This window comes from Rhinoderma darwinii, chromosome 5 (assembly GCF_050947455.1).
Source record: "Rhinoderma darwinii isolate aRhiDar2 chromosome 5, aRhiDar2.hap1, whole genome shotgun sequence".
NCBI lineage: Eukaryota > Metazoa > Chordata > Amphibia > Anura > Rhinodermatidae > Rhinoderma > Rhinoderma darwinii.
The window spans coordinates 162,895,434-162,912,337 of NC_134691.1; the positions used below are offsets into that span (position 1 = coordinate 162,895,434).

Sequence of the window (16,904 nt, forward strand, 5' to 3'; positions counted from 1 at the left end):
TTTGAAAAACGGCTGGGAAAAACGCGAGTGGCACAAAAAACTTCTGAAAATCAAGAGCTGTTTTCCCTTGAAAACAGCTCCTTATTTTGAGACGTCTTCGAGTTTGTGTGTGAACATGCCCTAATGAATATATTTTATACACTGAAACATTTTATATGCGTTTCCCTTTAAATAATTGAACATATGATTCATGTTCAGCTGTAGAGAAATAATACTGCAGAGAATTCACGGTCCACTAGAGGGCAGTCATCACTAGCATGCGCAGAATACAGAAGGAAATCAAATAAAGTCCGCCCAACATAATCTTGCCCCTACGCACAGAATTTAGCAGGCGAATTGCGTCCCGCCTCCAGCGACAGTCTGTGTGCGCTTCAGGGAGGCAACATGACGGCAGGAAGCACAACACGGAGCGACTGAATGACACACAGCAGGCAGTGAGTGCAGCCTGCAGCGGGTTCCGAGCTGACATTATTGCGGTGTGCTGGGCTTACACGGGCGGCAGTGCACTTGGTGCAGGCTTGTCTGGGTGGCCTTCATAGAGATGCTTATGTGACCTATTCACTGATGCGTTCAGCTGCGCCTGAGGATGTGAGTGGACGTAGCCTCAAGGTCCCTGGAAGTTCTTACATGGATTCAAATGAGCGGGGAAGTCCAACACCAAAGCCTTATTTGGGGAAGCGAGTGAGTATATTACATAATTCATTGGTGTATGCAATATGTGTGCAGACTGAGTGTGCACAAGTGTGTATGTGTGTGTATATGTATGTGTGTGCGCGCGCTCCTGTATTGACACATATGGGGAAGGGGGGTGTGTGATAATTCTGCTTTTGGAGACCATACTTAATTTTTGGAATGTCATGTGATATTTATATAAAATGCAAAGTCATTTAAATAATCGGATATCCATAGCAAACCTATTTGGGAAGGGGGGGTCTCCCTGCATATCCCTAATCTGGATATGGAGCACTAGCACAAAATTGCCAATTTTTCTACATGCCTCTAGTTAGATAGCAATAAATGTCCTGTATAAGAAGGAGCACGTCCAGGTATTCTGCAGCAGTTCACATTATATTCTTGGTATTAATAGTTGTAAAGTTTTTCATTACGTGTCTGTATTGCAGCGTGAAGAAGGGAATGTCCCTTGAAATCTGACAATGAAAACACCTATAGGAGGGAAATTACAGTAAATGTACAACACTCCACTGGAAGGAAGAGGAGGGGGAGCGCTTGAAGAATGAGAGAGCAACTCCGAGCACCACCGCTCACCACTAAAGTGTAACACTTGTGCTTATCGAGACCTGAGTAGGGTTAGATCTTCTATTTTTATACTAGGATTTCGTTTTCACCACTGGTTTCCATTATCAGATGATATGGCTCTTCCTAGGCGAGCCGGGTATGACCATCGGGACATTGTGGTAAAATTCATCCATTATAAGCTGTCACAGCGGGGCTATGAATGGGAAGAAGGACGACAGATTTCTACTGGCCTCCCAGCTACTTCTGCTGCTAACAATAATCTTACTAATGACGGAGAGGTGTCTGCCGTTCCTGGTGGTGGAGCGGGACAACCTCTTGCTTCAGATTTGCCTGCTGCTTCCTTTTCAGATAATGATTTTTCAGTACCACTTCTAGACAATGCACCTGCTGCTCCCACAAGCTCTACATCTGCTGCGTTCCCCATCCCTTCACCCCAGGCAGACGTAGATGTTGCCCAGAGAGAAGGTAGTGTTGACGTAGATGCCAGTCAACCCCTAGATGAAGATAATGGTGAAGATGCCCCTTTACAACCGGTCCCCCCTGCGTTATTCCAGACACTGAGGCGGGCAGGGGATGAGTTCTCCAACTTGTACCAGCAAGACTTCAGACATATCTCAGGGCTCCTCCACCTGACCCCATCCACGGTTCGTCTTCGTTTTGCTGCGGTGGTGGAGGAGCTGTTTCATGATGGGGTCAATTGGGGCAGAATTGTGGCTTTCTTTGAGTTTGGAGGAGTCATGTGTGTAGAGAGTGTGAATCGTGAGATGTCGCCTTTGGTGGATTCCATTGTTGGATGGATGACCGAGTACCTGAATAGACATTTACAGAACTGGATCCAAGAACAGGGAGGATGGGTATGTTACGTTTTTGGTTTGTCTCTACAATATTTGCATATACGGTACATACTGCATGCATATTCATATGGTTATTGTTTGCTTGAGTAGAATATTTTGCTAAATAATAAGATTTGGGTAAATTATTCTCCACAATTGATGGAATCTCAGAAGACTTTTTTTGTTTTTTTTACAGCTGCTTTGTTTGTATCTGATGAGTTTTAGCATTAATAGTGTTTTTCTTCTTGTGACATTTCATGAACAAGGCGCTTCATGTTAAACTTTTCTATGCACCAACAAGTACATATTTATTTTGAAACCCTAAAGTATAACAAATCCTTTTCTTAACAGATACTCATTGAAGCGCATTTACCAATAGGGTTGTAATAACGTCACTATAGAAAGAAAGAACAGGAGCCTTTTGGCAAAAAAATTTGGCTAAACTTCTCGAGAGTTGACGCTGCATATTACATTTAGGCATCTCACTGCAAACTTGCGCCATTTTGTGGCTGTCGTACAGTATTTTGTGGCAAAAAAAATAAGCACGAAAATAAATTGGCCAGACCAATGCTTGTCTAGCCACACCCCTTTTCACCAAACAGTATTAAACGTTTCTTTAACGCAAATTCTACCAGTTTGCTGCATTTCATTTGATGCCCATGTCCCGTGAGACTTATCTGGAATAAGGAGATTTCATAAAAATGTGAAACCGTAGACCTTGTGTAAAGAAGAATTTATAGAACTATATTTTCCAAGAAGCCTTGAAAATGGCACTAATACCAAGTTGCCCTGGTTGTCTTTTATACAGTAGAGTTTTTATTTTTTTCTTGGAGCTGTAACAAACACAACATCGGTATACTGGTCATCACACCGGACATACCTGTTTCCAGGGGTCAGTTTGGCTACTGGAATCAAATACTACAGATGTGTGCTTCCTTACCTTTCCTCATACCTCAACCTAGCCTAAGATGAGTGGTGCGAGATGACCAGCTTTGAAATAAAACAAACAAAAAAAAACCAAACATGATTTTGATACTCTGCCGCGATGTGGTTGTGATGTGAATTGCAGTCTATTGAGGGTTTTGCTATCGTGCCGCAATATTATTGAATTGGTTTCATGACAAGTTATAGTCCTTAACCAAATTCAAGCAAAGGTAAGGGTTAACACATGTACCTGATATTTTGCTCAGTTCTGAGGACTATCTGCCTTTCTTCAATGTGTGCAGCGATGCCGAATATCAGGACTCTCCACCAGTTCTGCTCTGACTGACCCCTCCAGATGTCCACAGAAGCATGGTGTTCCAGTAGGGTCATCCACTTACAGTGGGGCTTGTTGCTAGGCAACCATCCAAATACACCTGGGCACTGCCCAGCAAGCACAAAACTTACTAGACCTAGTCTAAAGGATCGTTTTCAATATGAAACTCTTTACCAGTTCCCCTTCAATGGATATTTGTTTTTTGCTATGTTTTTGATTTGTCCAATATGTTTTAGCAGTCTTTGTTGCATTTTTTTTTCGCCTACATGTGTTTTCTTTTTTCTTAGGTAAAGGTAACAATAAGCGCTTTGTTCTTTTGTCATCGACATTTATCCTGTTTAGCAAAGAAAACTCTCTCGTTGATTTTTATTTTTTTCACACAAAGGAACAACTCGCCATTCTGAATGTCAAAATAATGTAGACAATTGCCAGATTGCCTCCTCCTCTTTCCCATAATGTGCATTATAAAATTCATGAAATGTTACTTTCCTATTCCAGTTGGATATTAATAGGGACAAGCTGTCCTGAAGTAAATCTTATTAACCAGTCCATTCACTTATCAGAAATAGCTTTTCTAAAATCTAATTGTTGTGCCATCTAAAAAATGTTGTATCCTAGAGATAAATAGTCAGAATCATCAGTTCCACTAGATTCCACCTGAACGATGGGCAAATGTTTCCGTTACTAGCGCAGAAATTTCACAAGACTGGGTAAAGCAGGGATTTATTTTGCTTTGATCGGAACATTTTTTTTTTCTATTCTCATCTTGGCAAAGTACAAAGTATCTGCCTGTAAACCAGTGACCGTTTTTTTATTTTTTGGCTCCTTAGCTCTTCTGAAATTTCTGTTGTAGTAAATACTTTTATTCCTAATGAAATAACAACTTTGGAGCATTTGTTCTGAGAACTCTACATTGTGCCATTCCTCGTTCCTTTTGTCAATAAGATGTGTTGTCTCACACTAAGGCTCCATTACACGACCGTAAAACCGCGGACCGTAGTACCTTTTACGGACCCATTCAATTCTATTGGCCGCGGACACCTTTCTGTATCGCTACAGATGGGTGTCCGTGCCGTAGAACTTTGCTGGGCATTATGGAGCATGTTGTATTTTACAGGTTGTGCTCCCATACTTTGTATGGGAGCACGGCCGGAAAATGCAGGCAGCCGTCAGCGGCTTACCGCGCCCGTGACTGCGGGCATGGCAGTGTGCATGGGGTCTTAGAGCCTCACACTATTAGCACAGATTGGACAGTGTGTAGGTACATGTTCCACTAACAAGGGAAATACTAACACCAAGTTGTCAATTTTATTAATACATTTTCAGGAACAATAACTGAGGAATAGTACAATACATAGTTCTAAAAAAAGATGCCCCAGAATTTTTTTATTTTTTTTTTCATTGAGAGTACAAGTATTTACCGAAACGGACACATCAGAAGAGCTGACCAGATTTATTAAATGAGCTCCGAAGCAGGAGGTTCTAGGCCTTGGTCACAGTGAAGACTTCTTTTACAAAGACAGTTCAATTGATGACTGCAGGATCAGACTAAACAGGATGTTTGTAGTCTGTGACCATGACGAGGCATAGGAGCTGTAGACGCAGATAAAAAAACAAAAATAAAAGTTGTTTTTTGGTAAATCGTAAGATTATTTGCGCAGTTCATTTAATTTTAGAAGTATTGGAGCCATTTAGAAAAAAAATGGTAACAAGTGTACATATCCGTAATACCCTATTCACGGCACTGTAGAATGTGTCCTGGAGCGGCTGCGCGGTCTGGTGCCAGGATCAGAGGAATCCCGGAACCCAACAATCTAACCCTGATCGTCGTGGTCAATAATTACATATGCATGATAAAAGGGCGCTTCTCACTTTGATCAGGTTACCATGCTTCCTGGTGAGGCAATTCGGGAGTGGGGAACACAAGTACAGTCAGCCCTGTGGACCTAGAAATGGACCCAAGACTCTTTGCACAAAGCCTGCTTATAGGGAACACTAAGGGTAATAAGTAAGCAGTGTCGCCAAAGCCACATGGAGATTCCTTTCCGAAAAACTGCATCACGCTGTGCGGTTTTCCGGGCGGAAACCCTGCTAGAAAAAAAAAACTTACCCCTTTTGCCATTGTCATAGTGACGTGCTGCGTACAGCCTGGCCTCCTGGGTTGATGCTGCAGTCCATGTGATTGCCGCCACAGTTGCAAGGCATGAAATGTCATCCTAGGAGACCGTGCTTCACTCAGAACAGAGGATCATGTTGCTATGACAATGCCAGGGGATAAGTATTAATTTTTTTTTATTTTTTTTTTAAATTTATTATTAAACTCCAAATTTTGTATTTTTTTTTTTTTTGTGGCGGAATCGCAGCTTTTCTGCTGCAAAAGTAGCACCGTTTGCCTACTTGTTTCGGGTTTTTCCTCCCCATTGAATTAAATGGGGAAAGCCCGCAACAGTAGAGCAGCGATTCCATAACATAAATTGGCATTCGGTGAATAAAAAAAGAAAAATCTTCAATTTCTGAAAGGTTTCTCTGCTATTTTTTTCCCCCTGCAGTTTGTGGATGAGTATTCCGTTGTGTAAAATCTGCAGTGTTTACGCGGTGTATCCCCCTACCCTAAGTGTTGCCCTAACGACATTCAATATCATAATGACACAGATCATACTGAAGTATGCTAATACTTTTCGAAGTTTAAAATAAAAATGTAAGATAGTAATCCCATAATGGAAATCATTAAAGAGGCTGTCACCACATTATAAGTGCCCTATCTCCTACATAAGGAGATCGACGCTATAATGTAGGTGACAGTAATGCTTTTTATTTTAAAAAAAAACGATCTGTTTTTCACCACTTTATTAGCAATTTTAGATTTATGCTAATGTGTTGCTTAATGCCCAAGTGGGCGTGTTTTTACTTTAGACCAAGTGGGCGTTGTACAGAGGAGTGTATGATGCTGACCAATCAGCGTCATGCACTCCCCTCCATTCCTTTAGTCAGCGTACAGGGAACCTTTTAGATCGCTATGTGCTGTCTTATACTAACACATTAACAATACTGAAGTGTTTAGACAGTGAATAGACATTCCACGGGATGTCTATTCACAATCTCTGCACTTCGTTACTCTTTCTGTGGTAGAAACGGCAGAGGAAGCGTAATCTCGCGAGATTACGCTGTAGATGACCGGTTACAATGAGATCACGCTTCCTCTGCTGTAACTACCATAGAAACAGTAACGAAGTGCAGAGATTGTGAATAGATATCCCGTGGAATGTCTATTCACTGTCTAAACACTTCAGTGTTGTTAATGTGTTAGTATAAGACAGCACATAGCGATCTACAAGGATCCCGATGCGCTGCCTAAATGAATGGAGAGGAGTGTATGACGCTGATTGGTCAGCGTCATACACTCCTCTGTACAACGCCCACTTGGTCTAAAGTAAAAACACGCCCACTTGGGCATTAAGCAACTCATTGGCATAAATCTAAAATCGCTCAAAGTGGTAAAAATAGATAGTTTTTTAAAATAAAAAGCATTACTGTCACCTATATTACAGCACCGATCTCCTTATATAGGAGATAGGATACTTAAATGTGGTGACAGTCTCTTTAAAAAAACAAACAAAAAAAAACAAAAACAAATGTTCACACAAAATTTACAATAAATGTAACTATGTAAAAAAAAAAAAAAAAGTTTTACACACTTGTTACATAAAAACAAAAATGTACACCTATGAATATATTCGCACGCCCTGTTTTCAGACGTAATTCGGGTGTTTTATGCCTCGAATTATGCCTGAAAAAACAGCTCCATTACGCCTACAAATATCTGCCCATTGCTTTCAATGGATTTTACGATGTTCTGTTCCGACGCCCGTGTCAAAGAAGTGCATGTCACTTCTTGGGACGTTTTTGGAGCCACTTTTCATTGACTCCATTGAAAAACAGCTCCAATAACGTCTGTAAAATACGCTGCGAAAAATGCGAGTTGCTACAAAAACGTCTGAAAATCAGGAGCTGTTTTCAGGCGAAAACAGCTCCTGATTTTCAGACGTATTTTGATAAGCTGTGTGAACATACCCTATTAGTTATTCTTACGGCTATAATAAATGGAAGAATTTAATTTAACAGGTTATTTTGTGTGAATTGCAATTGGTATGCAATTAAAAATGTGGGGGTTTTTTTCATGGTTTTGTTTTTTTTTTTACTTTTCCATTTATTCTAAAGGGTATGACCGTTATTAGAGCAAATAAAACAAGCAATAAAACAAGCCATTCCAAAGTACAATTGGTGTCCGCAAATAAAAGTGAAAAACCCACTCACATTGCTACTTGCTGCCGAGACTACCAAAAGAAGTAGGGCAACTGAGGAGACCTGCGCATCCAGATAATATCAAAAATAGCAAATTTTTTTGACCCCAAAAGGACAAACCAGTTAAAAACATTGTATACAAAGATACATACAGTGATCCACACTAGGATGCTCCCTAAAGTGTGTAGAAGCCCCAAACTAGATCTAACCTGCTGTATTGTATGTTGGGCTTCATTCATTCACATTTGCGTCGGGGCTCCGTTCATGAGTTCCGTCGGAGCTTTCTGTCAGGCGAACCCATGAACGGAACTCTGACTAAAAAACAAACGGAAACTATAGCTTTCCGTTTGCAACACCATTAATTTAAATGGTGACGGATCTGGTTCTAATGGTTTCTGTTTGTCACCGTTGTGTAAGGGTTCTGTCGTTTTGACGGAATCAATACCGTAGTCGACTGCGCTATTCAGTCCATCAAAAAGAAACCATTTGCACCGGATCTGTCACCATTAAAATCAAGGGTGATGCAAATGGAAACCTATGGTTTCCAACTGTTTCAGTCAGGGTTCTGTTCATGGGTTCCCCTGACGGTAAGCGAATGGAGCCTAAAGGCTCTTTTACAGCGGCCGATGCAGTGAGCGCTGATCAACAAAATATCGTTGATTGGCGCTCGTTTGGTCCTGTCACGGAGCTATGGATAAGGACGAGCGGTTGTTACTCCGATCACTCGTCCCCGTACATTATTACGATGTCGGCAGCGCGTCTCAGGGATATGTGCCGCTGACCGATATTTAACTTTTTTAAAACGATACGACCAGCAGATAATTGAGCGTTTGCTCGTTCATCTGCTGATTGTTCCCCTGTTTACACAGGTTGATAGAACGCTATGCTTTAGGTGAGTTCGGCAGGGGGTACACTCCAACACAGAGCCCAGCCCCACACGTATCGCCTGAGGAAACCAAGTTTTCTCTGACAATACGAATGGGGCTGGGTTTTTGTGTGAACCAGAGCCGGACTCGCACTGACTTTAGATTTCTAATCTGCTTTGGGTATGTGCCTTATTGTACTGTATGTCACTTTGTTCTTATTTTGGTAGTTTCAGTTGTCTTTACAGGGTAAAGACTGTGCACTCCTTCTCCTTATCCAGTTAGTGTTCCAGCCTAATTTTTGTTTTTTCTTGCTACTGAGGGCATAAATCCTAGGTGAAAGAAATAGGTGGTAGACCATGCAAAACTTCCATGGAATACCGTGCAGTGTATTTGAAGCTATTGTACACAGGTGGACCGATGGGCAAAAATTTTTAATAGATGATTTGGGCCCCTGCTTACGCTGCAGATTATGTTGCAGAAGTTTCTGCGACTATAAAATAAGTTCCATTCATCTGAATTAGTTGTTTCTGCAGCAAGCACAAAATCTGCAACAAAATCTTCCCCGTGTGCAGGGGCCTTGGTCAGTTTTTCCTTTCACAATGTAGCGTCCAGCGTAATCCATACGAGAGAGGTATTCTACTTTAGGGAATAAAAAAAGTTGAAGGTGGCAGCGTTGTCTTGGGTCAGTATTTCTGAATGTGCTTTAGGGCTTATTCAGACGAACGTATAATACGTCCGTGCTACGCATGGGATTTTCACGCGCGTCGCACGGACCTATGTTAGTCAATGGGGCCGTTCAGACTCTGTGATTTTCACGCAGCGTATGTGCGCTGCGTAAAACTCACGACATGTCCTATATTTGCCCGTTTTTCGAGCATCAAAACCCACACACGGACGCACTTCCGTGCTTTTCTGTTTACAAACATAAAAACAGAAACGCTGAAAAAGGCCATACTTACAAATGGACACACAGGTCAGAAACGCTGATGGAGAGTGAACAGGTGCATTAAATAATAATAGCCACTCCCACTAGTCTTGAGGGGAGTGGCGTGTGTGGTGCATGGGATGTGTAGTAAAAAATAATAAATGAATGGTGTATGTGCGAGTGATAATAATATAAGTGAACTATAGGGGGCAGTAATGAGTAAAGTGCATAAATAAAGGTAAATGAATAATGGGGGTGCCAGTGTGTGAAACATGGAGGGATAGTGTGTAAGTCATGAGGCGCAACGTGTATAGCCAGGTAGAAGCCTTTGTGATGCCTTGATAATTCATAGAGCGGGCTACCCTGCTTGCTAAGCCCAACAACAACACACCATGCTCTCCCAGCATCAAAGACCCGGTTGTGTCCAAAAGAAGCAAATATAAGTAAGAATGAAAAATACCTGGGGTATTAGTGATCATTTTGGCCAAAAGGACGCAAGCTCGCAATCCACGACAAGGATCCCCAGACTTGCGAGTCCCTAACTGGAACTAAATGTTCCTGATAAACAAACGAAACCGATAAAAGCAAGGGGACATATAACACAAAAACACCGAAAAAGGCCATACTTACAAATGGACACAGACAGGTCAGAAACGCTGACGGAGAGTCATAAACATAAAAACAGAGTGTCATAATGATGGCGGCTGCACGAAAATCACGCAGCCATGCATCATATGCTGCTGACACACGGAGCTTTTATGGACCTTTTGCGCGCGCAAAATGCACACGCTCGTGTGAATCCGGCCTTATTTTGTTGTTGTTGTTTTGTTTTTTTTATTTACTTTTTTTTGCACAACCCAAAATATATAAAAGTTATTTATAAGTCTTGCTAGGTCTATCAAGATGAGAATCAGAGAAGATATTTAAATATTGTCCATTCAGGTGTTAATGTAAAGGAGATATTAAATGTGGTCATTAAAGTGGATCTGTCAACTCCATATTCTTCTCTAGGTAAGGGTAGCATTTAACAGGGACATGTTCATTCTCCTATTCGCTAAAACAGCATAAAAAAATATTGTTCCTTTTTGGCCTAACAAGAACGTTTAAAGAATACACCAGACCGGCCTTATTCACACGAACGTTGAATACGTCCGTGTGACAGCCGTTAAAACAACGGCCATCACACGGACCTATGCAATTGAATTGGGCTGTTCAGACATGCAGTGTTTTTCACGCAGCGTGTTTCCGTTGCGTGAAACTCACTGCATATCTTATTCTTGTGTGTTTTTTCGGAACACGCACCTATTGAAGTCAATGAGTGTGTAAAAATCACAAACCGCACACAGACGCACATCTGTGTGCTGTCCGTGGTTCACGCACCAGTTCCTTGAAATGCAGAGCGAAAAAAGAAATGTGCACCAACACTGACATCAACAACTGATGGCACACGGAACTGCAACGCATGAAAAACATGTCCGTTCGCAAAACTGAAACGCTCGTGTGAATCTAGCCTCGTAGTTATGAGTCCGATGTATGCATGAGGACGGTGTTTTCCATGCCTCCTGCTAGTGATTGGCAGCTGGCTGCTGTGTACCTGCATAGATAGTAGCCCATCAATCACCACAGAGATGGGGAGTGCCGGTGTATTGTTTGATCGATTTCTATTAGCCCAACGGCCTCTATATATTTTTTTTATTTTTTTTTCAGAAGTAGCCATCTATGAGTGAAATGATTGTAAAGGGTGTTGTTCAAGAGAGCTGGCACACACCGGAACTCTAGATCAAGATATGCAGCCTCAATAAACAGGGAACATTCAGTGATCATGCAGATGACATGTTTTCCTGGCATCCCTCATCTATGACAGGTGGAATTGGTCAGTGATGTTTTTTTTCCCTTCAGGCCAAACCGTCACACACCTTCATTAGCTAATCTGTCATCTGCACAGTGATGGGAAAGCACGCTCTTTAGGGTGTCCCTGGAAACGATGCTTTTCACTCTTTTATTGCTTTGATTATTCAGCATAGCCCCTGGCCTGTTACTCAGTATTGTATATTATTATTTTTTTGTATATTCAAGTTTCTCAGCTGTAACATGAACAATTGATGAAAACCATATCTGAAATTACAAAGAGAAGAGTGACTCCAGTTATTTCCTAAGATTAGATGAGCATTAATCTCCCGGTGCTGAGGCACGCAGATGTGGCGGTATCGTTTGCTGTACTGTTGTGTCACTCTGTGTTGAACAATTAGATTGTTATGGCTAAATCCACCAAAGTACTCTTCTGTAGCATTACATCCTTTGCATGCAAAATCTGCAGTATTGGATAACAGCGGGATGTTTATGCAAACGTTCCTGATATAGTAAAGCTTAAAATATAGTTCCAGTTTAGGAGGGTTCAGCCCCTGATAACAAAAAATAAGGAGATGGTTGAAAGGCTAATGTGTATGCAGATACACTGCAGCCAGCAATCCATCACCGCCAAGATAAGGCAGGGGGGTCGCTCTCAAGATAAATATACGGGACTCATACCCATGAGTCCGTTGCATGCTTTGAACGATCCTATTAGCCACACGTAACAATATTTTTCGTGTAGCTTTAGCTAATAGGAAAAAGGACCTGTCCCTGAAAAATATAGACCTTACCGATGATGGATCTGGTTTAAAGTCCTCTTTAGGGTGATCATTGTAGAGACCTTCATTGGATATCCCATATCCCCAAGAAGCCGCTTTCCCATTATATACTCTGCTCTAATGATGACTACTAGCCTGACCAAATTAGGGGAGCGTAAGGCTTTGTTCACACTTCACTTTTTAGTTATGCATACGTATAGCCCAGCCGTGTGCAACTGCATTTAAATTATTTTTTTTTCTTTTCTGCAGGACCCCTTTTTATGGAAAAGAATAGTCGAGTACACTGTTCAATAATGGGGTTTTTTTTTTTTTTAGGTATGCCAGTCCATACCGCCCAACAGTTTGCCAAAAGGACACTATTTTGGCTTACATCAGGTCAATAGAGCCGAAAGATGCTCTCGGCATGTTTGCATATGCCAAACTTATAGTAAGGGCTGATTCAGACGAACGTGCCGTTTTTGCACACGCAAAAACCGCAGCGTTTTGCGTGCGCAAAAGGCACTTGACAGCTCCGTGTGCCCTGTTCATATGGATGCGGGCTGCGTGCTTTTCACGTAGCCGCCATCAATATGACACTCCGTTTGGATGTTTATAAACAGAAAAGCACGTGGTGCTTTTCTGTTTACATTCAGAGTTTGACTGCTGTTGCGCGAATTTACGCTTGTCCCACGGAAGTGCTTCCGTGGGGCATGCGTGATTTTCACGCACCCATTGACTTCAATGGGTGCGTGATGCGCGGAAAACGCAGAAATAGAGAACATGTCGCGAGTTTTACGCAGCGGACTAACGCTGCGCAGAACTCACGGACAGTCTGCACTGCCCCATAGACTTGCATAGGTCCGTGCGACCCGTGTTAAAATCATGCGGGCTGCACGGATGCAAATCACGTTCGTGTGAATCGCCCATAAAAACGAGATGTGGACATAGCCTTTGATTGCTAGCAGTCCTCCGCATTGGATTGCGGATCTCTAGATAAGTACCATATTTTTTGATTGTGAGATCTGGACAGTTGTACTAATAATAAGTTACATCTTGAAACCATTTGTAATACTTTTATTATGGAATTGCATAAATGGAAATTCCCTAATATGTTATCATTGGAAAAGCTCCCTTTTACAAACTAGAGTAAGGCCAGTAATAATATACAGGGATGTGGGAAAGGTGAACTGGAGAGTTGTCCGTAAGCTATAGGCTTCTATTACAGCAGCCGGGGTCTAATGAACCGGCACGTCTCATTTTTATTGGAGGGCAGCCAATGAGAGCCTTTCCAAAATTACATTTACAATGGGAGTGGCTATTTAATCAGTTTCCTAACAAAGTTTTTTGATCACTTTTTTTTTTTTTTTTATAGGGGTTTTCCAGTTTATGTAATCAAAGCTTTACAGGAAAATCCAGTAAAAAATGGTCTTTTGATATGTCCTAGAAATCGCGAGAGAGGATCACATAAGTGAAGTCTGTGATCTAAGATCCCTGATTTCCAGAATCCAAGGGCTCTATAGAGTGCCTAAAATCCTTTGGCACTGTTCAAAGATTTCTGTTACTGGAAAGCTGGCACACCATTCAGAGCAAAGGTTCATTCAAATGCAGGGCTGCCATGACAAATGTCTTGGCCCTGTGTGGGAAATTGGTTAGGGCCCCTGAACTCCCTATTATGTCCATTAACCCCCATTTTCTACCCTAATGAATATATTTTCTGGGCACCTAAGAAAGGTTGACATACTGTACTTAGGCAAAGTGACCAACTCATTTTGAAATGAAGGGAAGTCTTATGATCGGTATGCAGATAGACAAAGGACATTTTGCCTTCCAAGAGCCATAACTTTTTTTTTTTCGTCAATAGAGTGGTGTGAGGGCTTATTTCTTGCGGGAGGAGTTGTAGTTTCTAGTGACCACAATTAAAGTACCATATAATCTACTGGGAAACTGAAAATAAAATTGTTAGCAGGCTAAAATTGTTAAAAACTGTGATTCCTCCATTATTTTTGGGATTTTGTTTTTAATGCTTTCACAGTGCAGTAAAAAGGACAACTTTAAAAAAAAATCTGCAACTCAATACAATTACGGTGATACCAAATTTATATAGTTTTTTTTTTTTTTTTTTTATAGTGTTCAATGGAAAATCAGTTCCAAAAAACGCCTCAAGAAGTGACATGCTACTTCTTTTGACGGAGCATAATTTTACGCTCCGTTTTTTAAAACCGCGCCGTAAAAAGACGCCCATATGAACTAAATGCTGTTTGTCCCATTGATTTCAATGGGCAGATATTTGTAGGCATGTGAACATACCCTAATAGTTCTGACTTGTACAGACGCAGCGACACCAATTGTGTGTTTTTTTTTTTTTGCTTTTTTTTACATTACTAGCGAAAAAATGGGAAAAGGTTTTTCTTTTTCTTGCTATCCGTTAGTCCCAGGTGTTAGCTGTAATAAACAGCTGACACCCACAGCGTATGGCATAGGCTCAGCGCGTGAGCCTGCTCTATACATCACCCATTACATCATACATTAAGTCGTGGTGCACGAAAGGGTTAATGTGCAGCTGATGGTGCGGAGTGAAAATTAACATTTTCCATTGATATGCCATTTTAGTGCACATTATGTTGTGCCATTGAAGACAAATACCCAATAAAATATCACTCGTGTTCTGCTTGGTATGGCGATGCCATATCGGTGGACGTAAACGGCTGTATGGGCATGCTGTAGGACTCATAAGTAAGGGAGCGCCATCTGGCTTTTGGAGCAGCAGATTTTGCGTGGTAGTTTTTCTGTTTGGGGTTTTACTTGTATTTCAGTTTATAATGTGGGGGGCATGTGTAATCTGTGTGGAGTGCATCAGGACATAATAAGAGGGTATAATAATGGGGTAAATAAATAATAATTCATAGATATGTGGCCGGTGTCACACTGATAAATGGTGCCCAATCTTATCCGCTTTTGGAAAGCTCTGCACATTTTGCATCGCCATATTCTGAGAGCCAGAACTTTTTTTTTTCTTTTTTCTCCACCGGAGCTGTGTGAGGGCTTATTTGTTGCGGGACAATCTGTAGTTTTCATTGGTACTATTTTGGGGTACATGTGATTTAATTTTATTTTTTTTTAACACTTTTCTTATTCCATTTTTTGGCAAGCAAGGTGACCAAAAAAACATAAATTCTGACAATGTTTTTTATTCTTTTTTACGGCGTCCACCGTGGGCTATAAATGACAATTTAACTTTATTCTGTGGGTCGATACGATTATGGTGATACCATATTTATATAGTTTTTTTGTTTTGCAGCGTTTGCTTATACCATATTCTGAGAGCAATTACTTTTTTATTTTCCAGTCAAAAATTCTGTGTAAGGGCTTGTTTTTTGCGGGACGGGTTGTAGTTTTTATTTGGTACTATTTTGGGTTAGATGCGACTTTATGATCACTTTTTATTCTGCATCTTGGGAGGGGTGGTGACCAAAAAATAGTGATTCTGGCATTGTTTTTTTACTTATTTTTTTGGCTGTGTTCACCGTGCGGGAAAAATAACATTCTAGTTTTATAGTTTGGGTCGTTACGAACGCAGTGATACCAAATCTGTGTACTTTTTTTTAACATGTTAATTTTTTCCCTATAATAAGAATTAAAGTATTTTTTGTTTTTGTAACTTCTAACTTTTCTAAAAACCTTTTATATTAACTTATTTCCCCTTCTTTTTTTTTTTTTTTTTTTATAATACTTGTCCCACTAGGGGACTTGAAGACTTTTCAGCTCTGATCGCTGTTATAATACATTACACCACCTAGGTAGTGTAATGTATTCAGCCTCCGGCTGGTCCTCATAGGCTTCCGTACATGGCAGCCCGGAGGCCATTGTCTGGCCTGGCCTCCAGTTGCCATGGCAACCATCGCGATCCCCCGTGATTTCATGTGGGGGCTGCCGATCTGCTCTCAACGCCTTAAATGCGGCGATCACAATCGACCGCTGCATTTTAGTGGTTAACTGCCAAAATCAACTGCAGACACCCTGCACAGTTAACTGCCGCTGCGGTGTAGCGCCGCATGATGGTTAACTGTCAAAGTCCAGACGTAACTGCACGTCAAGGTGCGCGAAGTTACTGCTCACCTTGACGTGCAGTTACGTCAAGGTGCGGGAATGAGTTCAATGCGACGATGGAAAAACAAAAAAAAATTGCTTGATCATTCAGGCCTAAAATAGGTTGGTCACTAAGGGGTTAAAATTTGTATTAATTTTTTTATACTAGACTATGTCAAATTACACAAATAAATGAATGTCAATAAAATGGTGTGGTGGCAATAAGTATTAAAAGAAAAACAATGTCTGCAAGGGTTTGTACGTTTCCTAGAAATGTTGTTGCACATGATCCACTGAACAGATGGCCAGATTTGAAGCTGACTTCATGTGCAGAAATCTGAATATGTATAAGAGTAAAGAATTGTTTGCTGGATGGTAGAATGATCTATATTCCTGGTATGCTTTGTACTAGGTCTGTGAGATAACTTGATTAAAAGCTGGGGCTCAGCGGGTATTTACTATTTATACATAAAATACTATGTGTAGTGGTCGTAGACCGCTTTGAGGTCACCATCAGAGTTTACTAGGAGTTTGGTCCACATGGTTGATGACTAACAAGTCTACTCTTTTGACTAGATCAATATGTACATATACAGAAGTTGCACAAATATGGTTATTAAAAATTTCAGGTTCCAGAATTCGGGTCCGCCACCAATGCCATTTCTTAGAACTCTGCGTTCTGCTGTTCCTCTGTTAATCCTTCCTGAAATGTATGAATGAATTAACTGGGCATTACATTTCCCCTTGTCAATAGGGCATGTCCTTACA

The 16,904-nt window shown here is 41.1% G+C and overlaps 1 protein-coding gene across 1 annotated transcript in view; it reads left to right on the forward strand.

Moving 5' to 3' along the window:
- The first annotated feature begins 286 nt into the window (after window positions 1-286).
- BCL2 (BCL2 apoptosis regulator) overlaps window positions 287-16,904 on the forward strand; it is a 168,689-nt gene continuing 152,071 nt past the window's right edge. The window contains exons 1-2 of the mRNA XM_075826714.1: window positions 287-681; window positions 1,122-2,111. Coding sequence (XP_075682829.1) covers window positions 1,371-2,111 — 741 coding nt within the window. The 5' untranslated portion in view covers window positions 287-681; window positions 1,122-1,370. The remainder of the gene's footprint in view (window positions 682-1,121; window positions 2,112-16,904) is intronic.